At 40.1% G+C, this 11,816-nt stretch overlaps 1 protein-coding gene across 1 annotated transcript; it reads left to right on the top strand.

Annotated features, from left to right (window-relative positions):
- The first annotated feature begins 2,028 nt into the window (after positions 1-2,028).
- LOC131226700 (14 kDa zinc-binding protein) lies at positions 2,029-9,980 on the top strand. The gene is made up of 6 exons (XM_058222337.1): positions 2,029-2,221; positions 6,705-6,762; positions 9,054-9,143; positions 9,453-9,521; positions 9,614-9,662; positions 9,754-9,980. The coding sequence occupies exons 1-6, from the start codon at positions 2,079-2,081 to the stop codon at positions 9,819-9,821; spliced, it is 477 nt and encodes a 158-aa protein (XP_058078320.1). The 5' UTR covers positions 2,029-2,078; the 3' UTR covers positions 9,822-9,980.
- Positions 9,981-11,816: the final 1,836 nt, after the last annotated feature.

The raw sequence follows: 11,816 nt of genomic DNA, 5'->3' as shown, positions 1-11,816 counted from the left end.
TATGGGCCACAAGTGTTGGATCAATTTAATATTTGTGTAATTTCTTCATTAGGGTCTCTGTAACATTATCAACAAGCTGGATGCAAATAAACATTCATAAGACCGCTATGAATTTTTTTAATGATGGGGTTTCAATCACAACTAACTCCTATGGTATGGTCTACTTAAGATTTGTATTTGTTTCATTTTTTGAATTGTCCTAAAATGTGTAGATATAAAGGCATATACATCATGGTGGGCATCCACTAGCCCAAATTGCAGCTGAGTGTAAGTGGATCCTTTTCTTTTTCTTTCTTCTTTTTGTTGGGTTAGCTTGTTAGGACGTACCCATGTCAGTACACACACTCCATGTTAGCCACCCCCACTATGGGATCAATGCCAAGACCTAAGTGTTGAAACGAGGTATCTCCACTCAATCTGCCAATAGAGCTAGATTTTGGTGTTTGGGCAGTGGGATTAGGTGGGATGGGATTCATATGATCCTTTGCCAATTACACTCCATGTTTGGGAAGAATGGAAAAACTTGAAATTAGATTAGATGGAATTGCATTGGTACATGCCAATATCACTCAATTTTAGCAAGATGTGTAGGTCCCACCATGATGTGTAGACTATGTCTACACTGTCCACCCATTTTTTGAGATTATTTTAGAGTATGGGCCAAAAAATCAGGTAAATCTAAAGCTCAAGTGGACCCCACCATAGAAAGCAATGGGGATTGAATACTTACCGTTGAAAACTTCTTTGGGGCCACATAAGTTTTGGATCTGCCTCATTTGTAGGCCCATGCCATAAAATAAGATTAAAAAACAAATAAACAATTTAGATATAACACATGTGTGTTATTCTCAATAATTCCAAATGATGGTGGATATATCCATTCAATATAACACCGTATTACCAACAAAGCATAAAATTAATCTTATCCCACTGCAACAAGGGACAATTCCTACAATGGGTAATAATTATATTTTTTGAATTCCATCCCACCTAATTCCTTCTAATCCCACCGTGTTTGATACTTGTACTTTTCCTCTATAAAGATCAAATTCATATCATGTAGGACCAGCGGCATGTATATATGATGGTTAGCACGGAGAAGGTTTCAACATTAGGCAGTTTTATCCCCACTTGCTTGACTTTTGGGTCTATCCTACGCTTAGGCTCAGGTTCAAGACCAATTCATGTCTTAAATTAAGAGGGAGGAATGAACGAATATGATACATACATCATAGTTGGCCCATCCGTTATAGTACCTTGGTTTGGAATCTTTCTTATTTTTGAGCACACATCTTAAAATGAGTTAGCACAACTAATGAACAGATTTGATATCACATAAACATTACAAGATATCATACTAAGGGCGGACTAGGTAACCCAGATGGACCATGGTAAAGGAAACCAGTAATGACCATTAAAATATTCTTGTGGGGCACAAAAGCTTTGGATCAAGATATATTTGTGTGGTCTCTTCGTGCAGGTGTTTGTGACCTTATCAATAGGTTGGATGGCAAATAAATATTCCCTTGGACTCTGTGAAGTTTTTAATGGAGGATATTCAATCACGACTGTTTCCTATGATGTGGTCCAACTAAGATTTGGGCATGCTTTATTTTTTGGCTGATGCCATAAAATAAGCTTTTAAAATGGTTGGACTGTGTGGATTTAAGGCACATACATTACTGTGAGCCCCACAGTCAGGGGTCCCACCCACCTTGGGGGTCTCACCTAATCCGCTCCCATTTTGCACATATGATGAACTGCACTCAAAAAAGCTGTCCTCTTATTAACTGACATGGACCGGTAATACTTATTTCCCTTGAAAAAATGTAGTGGGCCCCACAGGTGAAATCCAGACCAATCGTCCCATGTGCACGCAGTTACACGGTCCATACTCGCGGTGGGACGCAGACCACCAATGGCGTGGATTACGAGCCATGAAAGCCTCAGTTCAACGCTAAAGAACCTTTTGACGAAATTACCCTTCCGATTACAGGCACACTTTCTATTCTCCGCTAAAAAGGGCAGGGATATTGAAGGAAAAGAAAACAAAATAAAGGAAGAGCAGAATCCAGAGCATGAGAGAAGGGGAAGAAGATAAAAAGGGTAGCAGCAGCAGCAGCAGGATTAGGGTTTTGGCATCTCATCTCGCTTCTCATCCTTCAATGGCTTCCGAGAAGGAAGCAGCTCTTGCTGCCGTTCCATCCGATTCTCCTACCATGTAATCTCTCTCTCACATTTCATTTCGAGAAATTAGATATCACTGGCATGCGTGTCTCCATGGGGCCCACATGGGAAGATGGTCTATTTCTTTAAAATTAGTCTTTATACTGAGATTGAGTCATGATTTAGTTAATTTCTCGTGCATTTTTTTCACTTTCGTGGCGGGCTACTTTTGGGATACCAACAATGTCCGAATGACACGAGATTGGTCATGTTCGATAGTCTACTGAGTAAGCCTTCAAATAATCCCAAGATCATGCAATTCCCAGCCATTTAGGTGAGATGTGGCACATTTAGATAAGGCCCATATGGTAGTGGCGGGATTTAGTTGCAATTTAGTCATTTCATAATATTAGGGCTTCTCTTTTTTGTTTTATGCCCACAAGGCTATGTTATGGAGGTGTAATGCATTATTATTATGATTATGGAATAAAAATTCAGTTTTCATATTTCTTTCTTTTGTTTTATTCGGTAGAAGATTTGGAGGAGGGGTTTTTTGTAGTCTCTAGTATTCAGCTAGAGGATTGTTGGGCTCTTTCTCACAATCTCTTTCTTCTTTTCTTTGATTTATTTGCATCCCCTTTTGGGGTTTGCATTACCAAGCGATGATGTAGGTGAAGCAATCACAAGAACGTGCAGCGTCACTTCCAACTCACCCACCATTGTAATCCCACCACACACTTGATTTAATTTCGAGAAATTAGATATCATTTGCATGTGTTGGATGGCTGCTTTTCCATCCTTGTACTTCGGTCTCCCCCTTGCTTTGGTAAAACCCCCAAACATATCTGGGATAGAGTCATAGAACGGATGGAGAGGAAACTCTCCCCCTAGAAAAGCAAATTTTTTATCTATTGGAGGGATGGTCCTCCAAAAAGGCATGGTCCTCCAAAACGCTTGTTTGCTATCCTATGAAGAAGCTGAGACAGTGTACCATTTATTTATTCACTGTCAGTTTTTTAGGGTGATCTGGTTCAGCATCATGTAATCATTTGGAATCCTTTGGGTGATGCTGGCCTCAATCGAACTTTTTAGATCCTGGCTGTCGAAAGGAAGAGTTCCAAGCTTTCCAGTTGGGATCTCTCGCTCTTGACCATTCCATGGGCTATATGGGCCATAAGAAATGATTGTTGCTTCTGTAATAAAAGCACCTCTCCAATTGGGGTCAAGTAGGGCAATGTATCTTGTGAGAGAGCAGTCTTCTAGTTTATCTGGCTGAGGTGTTTGGGTGCCTTTGGGCTGCTGTATTTTAGTTTTTTCTTTCCCTTTTGTTTGTTTCTTTGGCCTCTGGGCTTCAATGGTGCGTTATCTTTCAAAAAAAAAAAAAAGGCATGTCTCCCTTCATGGGGTCCACAGGGTATGTATCATATGAACTGGTTTCATCCAGAAATAATACGGCCGTTTCCCCGATACAGGCCCAAAATGGGGTGATACAACCCAGTTGATTTTCGATCCTTGGTGGAATGGATGGTTGAGACAAAATAGATCAATTACTCTGTAGTTAATGACAATAATTGGGTGGATAGGATGTCGAAATCTGGGAGGCTTTTGGACCAAATGCCCTCTACAGTGAGGATCATCCGGTCAAATGATCAGGATCAGCTAAATATTGGCTCCATTTGTGTGGACCGGGCACATTGGGACACTATATGCATTTGGAACATATAGCACCTCTTTCACTACGGAAAATGATATCTTTGTCTGCTTGTATGGTGATCTTTAGTGCGTGAATGGAAACAAAGTTTGTAAGGGGCAATGTCATGAGTATCCACAACATGAAATGGAAAAAAAAATCAGATGATCTCTTCATCTCATTATTTAGGTGGTTTTTTGTTTCGTGAAAAGTTTTTTTTTTTTAACCTATTCATTCATTTTTCATTCTTCAAAAAAGGTATAGTAAAAAAATTTCTTGGGTCTTAGAAAGAAGGAAGATAGAAGATGAGTAGATGCAATTTCGCGGATACGAAGTTGTGATGTTGTTTTACAATTTTGGACATGTGGAGCATCAATGCGTGTTTGGATCCACAAGTGAATTGAATTGAAATCATTTAATTGTATCAATAGAAAGCGACAAAGACAAGTAACCCTCAAAATGTAGTCATGGTCCTTTCAAGTCCAACTTACAATGATGCAGGGGCATTTTCACACCGAGCTCGAGTGGGGTAGCTTGTGGGATGCAGGGGCACACTCAGGGTAGGTGGCACACATAACCCATAGATTTGGGGCTTGTGTGAGGCAGGTGGCTCATATAGGGCGGAACCCATGGATATGGAGCCCACGAGAGGGCGAAACCCATGGACTTGGGGCCTACGAGGAGGGTTCAGCCGAGGACCTAACCCATGGATTTGAGGCCTGAGCTATGAGATAAAGGGAATAATTCATTATGCTTTATCAGTTCGAGCTTTTAGAGCAAGTGGTTAATTGCCCTGCATCAAATTGGTATCAGAGCGGGAGGTCTCGTGCTCGAGACTCCTCACCGGGGGTGATTAATGCATGGGCATTTTCACACCGGGCTCGAGTGGGGTGGCCTGTGGGATGCAGGGGCACACTCGAGGTGGGTGACCCGCATAAGCTATGGATTTGGGGCCCGTGTGAGGCGGGTGGCTCGTATAGGGTGGAGCCCATGGATTTGGGGCCCATGAGAGGGTGGTACCCATGGACTTGGGGCTCACAAGGAGGGTTCGGCCGAGGAGCTAACCCTTGGATTTGGGGCCTAGGCTATGAGATAAAGGGATTAATTCATCATGCTTTATCAATTCGAGCTTTTAGAGCAAGTGGTTAATTGTCCTGCATCATGCAAGTAGCACAATTGATATTTGGAGCCTAGTCCCTTAATGCGAATGCTCGATGAATTATAATTTGCTAATTCTCATTTATCAAACTAATAATTGTTGTTCAATTTGATAGTGCACCTAAAGTCCCCATAAGGTCATGTTTGGATACCTAGAATCCAACGAAATAGAAGTTTTTTTTTTTTTTTAAATAACAATAGTTATCCAATGATGATTTTCATGAGAACTATTGAAACATGGATTCCAATTTTAAGTACTTGTTTGGTTAGCAAGTGAAAATCTCATATTCTTCTAACAATATCGACCTATTTTCATGTGCCAAGCCTCCAAATTATGGAAATTTGTAATGATTGCTTGGTGGAATCCATCATTTTCTTTGCTATCCAAACAACAAAAATCGTCATGTCAAAGGAAAACCAATTTTCCTTTTCTGCTGTTGGGCATGGAATCCATGGCTTCTAAACATGGCCAAAGAGTAAAATAACATTTATGTGGAGAAGTTAAGCAAGCATTTGCAGTTGGCGAATTGAATGGCTGATTGCCATTATGGATAAGAATCCCCTCTTTTCAACAAGTACCGGAAAAGAGGTAGGCTTCTGCAGTTTTATATATAGGTTATTGAAATCTTTTGGGGTGTCAGAAACATGCATATGTTTGTTGTGACATGGTTGAGGGTGACTATTTGGATACTATTTTTTGTTAGAATACCTCGGGAACATATCCATGGGGATTGGCAGACTAGATCAAGGAGAATATGGAGTTGTGCAGTGGCTGTCTTGTCTAGTTTTCTCACGTTTGTAAGGAAGGGAATTTCAAAGTGAAATCCCTTTTCTGTGAGGGTGTCATTCAATGTTAAAAATGTTAAATTAAGAAAAAGGGCGCAATAAGACCAGCTCTGGCCTATTTCAGCCTGGAGATATGCTTTATCTGAGTATAAGGAATTGTAAGAGTAATCTACTAATCTCCTGTCAGTGTAGTGGTTTGAGTGTTTAATTTCAAGTGGAAGTCTTGAGTTTGAGCTTTGGTTGATGTACTTAGACAAGAAAGAAAAGGTGTCCACTTAACCGACCCGGTTTATAGCAACCCAACCTGATTTGATCGCTAGTTCCAGTGCACACCGGTCCAACCGTCCAGTCCCGTTCCAGTTTTAGAAGGCTGGTTTTATTGGACCTTCTCTTATCTTCGTCTTTGAAGGGCATAATTGCCCCTGGCATTTGTCTCAGGGACTCAGACCTTTGCTTTTGTTAGAGACTGAGAATCCTTTTATTCGACTTGGTCATGTTGGCTATTCTCTACAAATCCAGTCATTATGGCAGTTATTGGCATGATCTGATCTATAGGGTCTCTGAACATAATGTGCTTCTGTTTGCAACCTGGAGAAATGCAATCTCCCTTAACTTCACTTGGTACAATATAACGATGGTGTCTTCATTTGCCTGGTTTCTGTTTTTTCATGAACACTGGAACATATTGTTATCCATATTGATCTCTGCCAGTTTTACCGTTTTTACCATGATCTGCAACCTTAAATATGTCTAGGTTCAGAAGATTCCTAAATCCAGCAATAATCAATTACCTGTTTTTTCCTCCCCTGAACTGGTGGAAATAATGACTATTAAGATAGGAAGTTGTTCATCTCGCAATGCATCGATACAGGATTTAGTGATTGGCCTAAATTTTTCTATGCAGATTTGACAAAATTATTAAGAAAGAGATCCCAAGCAATGTGGTTTATGAAGATGATAAGGTAATGCTTGCTTTCAGGTTAAATTTTCCTTGGTTCTTTTACCACAGGTAATAATTTGCAGCACTTCTTGTTGAATGCATGCAATTGATCTTTTTTCTTTCCTTTTTTTTTTTTCTTTTTTTTTTTCTTTTTTTTTGGGGGTGCCCTCATTGTCATCGATTTGCAATGACAGAGTAGACATATGTTCCTGTTTATTTCAAATATTAACCCAGTTAGCTCCTAAGCTCAAAATAAATGGTTTTGGTTATACCTTTGAAAGAGTAGCATCCTACCAAAATGTTTATTATAGGTTCTTCAAAAGCCGGTAGGATTCAAGCTTGACGGCTGATTATATTCCAGTTTGTCCATGATTGTATCATCATCGTCGTCGTCATCCAAGCCTTGTCTCACCTAATTGGTGTCAGCTACACGAATCCTGTCTGTCATTCTACTCTATCAAGGACCATATCCTCAAAGTTAAAATCATTTTAGTCAAACTATGATTGTGTAAAAGTTAAAATAGCATCTTATCAGTTGAAGTTAATGGGATTTAGTCAAATTTAAGTGGAAGTTGAGGATTCCTTCATCGGAAGTAGCCATTTCATGATAATTGTGATTATCATTATCGAAGCCTTCTCCCTCCTATTGGGGTTGGCTTTATGAGTCATGTTTTTCCACTACTTTTTTTAAGGCCCTGACTCCAAGACCTTTTGGGTCTTCCTCTCATCCTCGTTTCAGGCCCTTTTACTTGAATCAAAGTTTCCCTACTTTTGGACTGTGTTTGGTCTTAGATGCTCATGAACGAACCATCTCAAGTTCCTCTTTTATCTTTCATTGGGACTACTTACTGGGCTGTTTCGGCTGAACTCATTCTTAATTCAATCCTGCCGAGTCTTTCAACACATCCATCTCAACATCCTCATCTCTAAAACACTCAATCTCTGCTCATGCTGCCTTTGTAAGTGCACAACACTACTGAATAGCTGGTTGAAAAGCTGTGTTACAAGATTTGAAATGAGAATTTTCACGATTTCTTGGAGAAAGTTCAATGACTCGTGGCCACTCATGCTAAACTGGCTCATGTGTGGGACGTGAGCCATGCATAAGGTGGACCCCCACCTTGTTGATGTCATGGCCCTTAAGTCAGCCAGTCCACTTATCAGGGGCTAAACATGTGCTAAAGCAATGGATGGTTTGGAAAAAGAAAGCCAAGTATACAGTATTTATTCATTAGACATGAATGGCCTCCCTGATGAGTAGATTAGACTGTCCATCTTATGCAGGGCTTGGATGTTGTACAGAAGTGCCAAGTTGGAATTGTGTATCCACATGTAGAAGTGTGTGTGAGTTTTCCAAAGCTCCCAAAGTGAACCAATGGATGTCAGAGATTCAAAAGAAAGACTGGCCAGTTATTAGAATTGCTACCTTGAAATGAGAATAAAAGATGCTGTCAAGTTGATTGAATTGGAAGGAACCTGACCTTTTTGGCCAAACCTTTATATCATGCTCAAGGCTGCAAAGGTGTTATTTATTTCTAGTCCCTGTGATTAGGGCTTGGACTTTCAAAAGTGCAGTGGCATAGGGTAATACTTGTTGGTCACCATAGCTCATTTCTGCTTGTGCTCATGTGATTACTGGGTTTGGAATCGGAATTGTCATAGAGATTGACCTTATTGCAGTATATATCAAATTGCTACATGCATCCACTAAGTGCAAAACATATAGCTGTCCACTGATTTATCCTATTTTCTGTTTTGCTGAATATTGTAAAACAGCCATTTATGAAGATTTTAAGACCCGGAGACTCAGACTGACTCATTTGGCCCTGAGTCAAGTTGTGACTCACCTGAGTTGACGCCTGAGTCAGTCCGACTCACCGAGTTGGGGTGACTCAGGGGTGCGACTCATGGTATCGAACTGGATCAGGTACCACCAAATTGAGTCAACTTGTCCAAATCCCAGGCGACTCAGATGAGTCTTAAAACCATACCAGTTATGAAGATGAACTTCCATTCTTTCTTTCTTTTTCTTTTATCTTTTTCCTTTCTGTGTCTTTGCGTGACTTCATGGGTTTTGCATTTTGTGTCTTTGCGGGATTAGAGATCTTGCCGAGTCAGTACTATTTTGTTTTTTGTTTTTCCTTGTAAACCCATTCCTGCTTGCATTGAGTTGACTGATGTTACAAGTTGATGTTTTTGACTCTATGATTCTTCATTTGGGAATTGTTACTGCTGTCTGAATATTCATTAAAAAGAACAAAACTCTGACTTGTCTTCTTGTCTCTATGGCTTGTGGTGGGCATTGTTTTTCAGGCTCTTGCATTCAGGGATATAAATCCCCAAGCTCCCACACATATCTTAATCATCCCGAAAGTGAAGGATGGATTAACTGGACTCTCTAAGGTATTTTCCTCACTCATGGTTGCCTTTTTATATGTAATGTAGCACAGGCCTGATTTTGAATCCGAAGTAAACAGGAATAGAGGAGGATTTGAATGCACCAAAAATCATAGTAATTGATTTAGAAATTTCTCACAAATAAGCTCATCTTGATAGAGATGCTTTAAACCATCAATTTGTCCATAAAAGTATATAGAGTTATGTGAGTTGTGCAGCGTTTGGTTATGCTGGGGCCCAGACCCAATTGTTGAAACGACCTCAGCAAACTTGTCACTACGCCACTTACTAATACCTTGATTCATTTGTCCACAGGCAGAGGAGAGGCACTGTGAGATTCTGGGCTACCTCTTGTACACTGCCAAGATTGTTGCTAAACAGGAGGTATGTATTTCATCCATTCCGTTCATCCATTTTTAAAGATCATTTTATGGCTTTATCCCAAAAACTAGAGGGATATTGTTGCTAAACAGGAGGGGCTCGAAGAAGGCTTTCGGATTGTCATCAATGATGGACCCAACGGGTGTATGTATTTTTCCCATTCCTTAGCTCAACTAGAGAGCCTCTTGGGTTTTCTTGCATATGCTCTTTTGGTAATTGTCAATGATCTTTGCAGGCCAATCTGTGTATCATCTTCACATCCATCTTCTTGGTGGGCGGCAAATGAACTGGCCCCCTGGCTAATGGGACAGGGTACGATGATCGGTCTGACTAAGATCCATGCATCTGTCCTCCCCTCTGCTCGGATACTGTTGAACAGTAATAAAATAGTATGCTACTCTACTTTTGTTTGGCATGTTGGAACATCTGCAAAACCTTCAATACTATGAACATTTTATGGTTTTTAAAAAAAAAAAAAAAATTGCTCTAGAAAAGGATTCTGTAGTTTAGAGATTAGGTATTACGATTGGGAAATCCAAAATGAAAACAGAATGGAAGAAAACTAGGAGAGCTTGTAGGAACTATGTGATACAAACGATATACCCCATGCGATAACCGATACGTATCTGTATCTCAAGGGTGCGATACCAATATTTCGAACACTGGAGTTATATGAGTTGTGCAGCGTTTGGTTATGCTGGGGCCCAGACCCAATTGTTGAAACGACCTCAGCAAACTTGTCACTACACTTACTAATACCTTGATTCGTTTGTCCACAGGCAGAGGAGAGGCACTGTGAGATTCTGGGCTACCTCTTGTACACTGCCAAGATTGTTGCTAAACAGGAGGGGCTCTCTTGCATATGCTCTTTTGGTAATTGTCAAGGATCTTTGCAGGCCAATCTGTGTATCATCTTCACATCCATCTTCTTGGTGGGCGGCAAATGAACTGGCCCCCTGGCTAATGGGACAGGGTACGATGTTATTCGTGATTGTTTACTTGTTTTAATTGACTTACTTTACTTTTACGTTTAAAAATAATAATAAAAATAAAAAATTACGATTGGGAAATCCAAAATGAAAACAGAATGGAAGAAAACTAGGAGAGCTTGTAGGAAGTGAAAGGGGAGGTTTTTTATTTTCCTGAAACGACGATGGTTTTAGGACTCTTGACTCATCTGAGTTGGGTGCAACTCGGATGCGGTGTCTACCGATTCAGTTTGACACCATGGGTTGGGGTTCTGGGGAAGTGACGTGGTCCGACCCGTTCAGTCATTTGTACACCCGAGTCGGCCATCACCTTACATGTTTGGCCCCTCTCTCTCTCTCTCTCTCTCTCTCTCTCTCTCTCTCTCTCTCTCTCTCTCACAGATTTGTCTTATAACTTGCGAGGTGGTCATAGAACAATATGATACACAAGAATCTATAATCTACAACTCTCCCTCAACCAAGTGTCTTTGTGTCCAACCTCAAGTTTTCAAGAAAAACCAGTGGAATCCTTCTCCTTTAACCTATATATGCATATGATTATGGCATTAATGACATGTTCACATAAAACCTATGGTTAATCATGATCTTTGGTCAAAATCCTCAAATCGACGATAAAAAATTAACACATTAGCTTTGTGAGGCATGCAACGTTGACACTACTTGTGAAGCGGGTTGCACCTATATGTTAAGTCGAAGTGTCAGTTAAGTGAGACCACCACTTCTCGTCACACCTACAAAAGTGGCATGTTGGTGGGAAAGAGTTAGCTTGAAAGTGATTCAATATTCCTTGGTATGATTTCTTAGGGGCAGTTTGAACTTATGATGCCATGAGAAAATTGGCCCCCACTCATTTGCATGGTTTTGAAGGCCTTTTTGCTGTGCCAAATGTGCCAACGATCCAAACCGTTCATCTACCGGGTTGAGCCATCATAAATCCCTGGAATGAAATACCTACTAAAAGCAATTTTAGGCGAGTTTAAACACTTCAAATATGGATGATTGTCTTTTGATTTTTTGAGAGACGAAATAGGTCTGGACCCTGGAGAATGTCTTTGTGGGCAATTTAGAAAGAAAGAAATGCGAGGTGTTTCAATAATTTGCGAAATTTGCTTATAGAATGGGCATCTTCTTCCCTTATTTTTAAAGATTTTTGTTTAAACTTTCCCTTATTTTTAAAGATTTTTGTTTAAACTTTCTTGGGTAGAGTAGGGTCGCCCCTTCTGTTTTTGTCGTTGTATTATTTCTTTTTTCTTTTATTTTTTTATTTTTATTATTTTATTTATTTTTGGAAAGGGGGGTGGGAGCATCC

The sequence above is a fragment of the Magnolia sinica genome, chromosome 15 (genome assembly GCF_029962835.1).
Source record: "Magnolia sinica isolate HGM2019 chromosome 15, MsV1, whole genome shotgun sequence".
NCBI classification, from domain to species: Eukaryota; Viridiplantae; Streptophyta; class Magnoliopsida; order Magnoliales; family Magnoliaceae; genus Magnolia; species Magnolia sinica.
The sequence above is the reverse complement of the archived record's forward strand: the minus strand, read 5'-3'. Positions and strand labels throughout refer to the sequence as shown.

Excerpts from the sequence above, each read along its gene's own strand:
- LOC131226700 (XM_058222337.1), top strand. The coding sequence starts at position 2,079 with ATGAGAGAAGGGGAAGAAGATAAAAAGGGTAGCAGCAGCAGCAGCAGG. Across the intron at positions 9,144-9,452 it reads GATTAACTGGACTCTCTAAG|GCAGAGGAGAGGCACTGTGA; the intron begins GTATTTTCCTCA and ends ATTTGTCCACAG. Across the intron at positions 9,522-9,613 it reads AGATTGTTGCTAAACAGGAG|GGGCTCGAAGAAGGCTTTCG; the intron begins GTATGTATTTCA and ends GCTAAACAGGAG.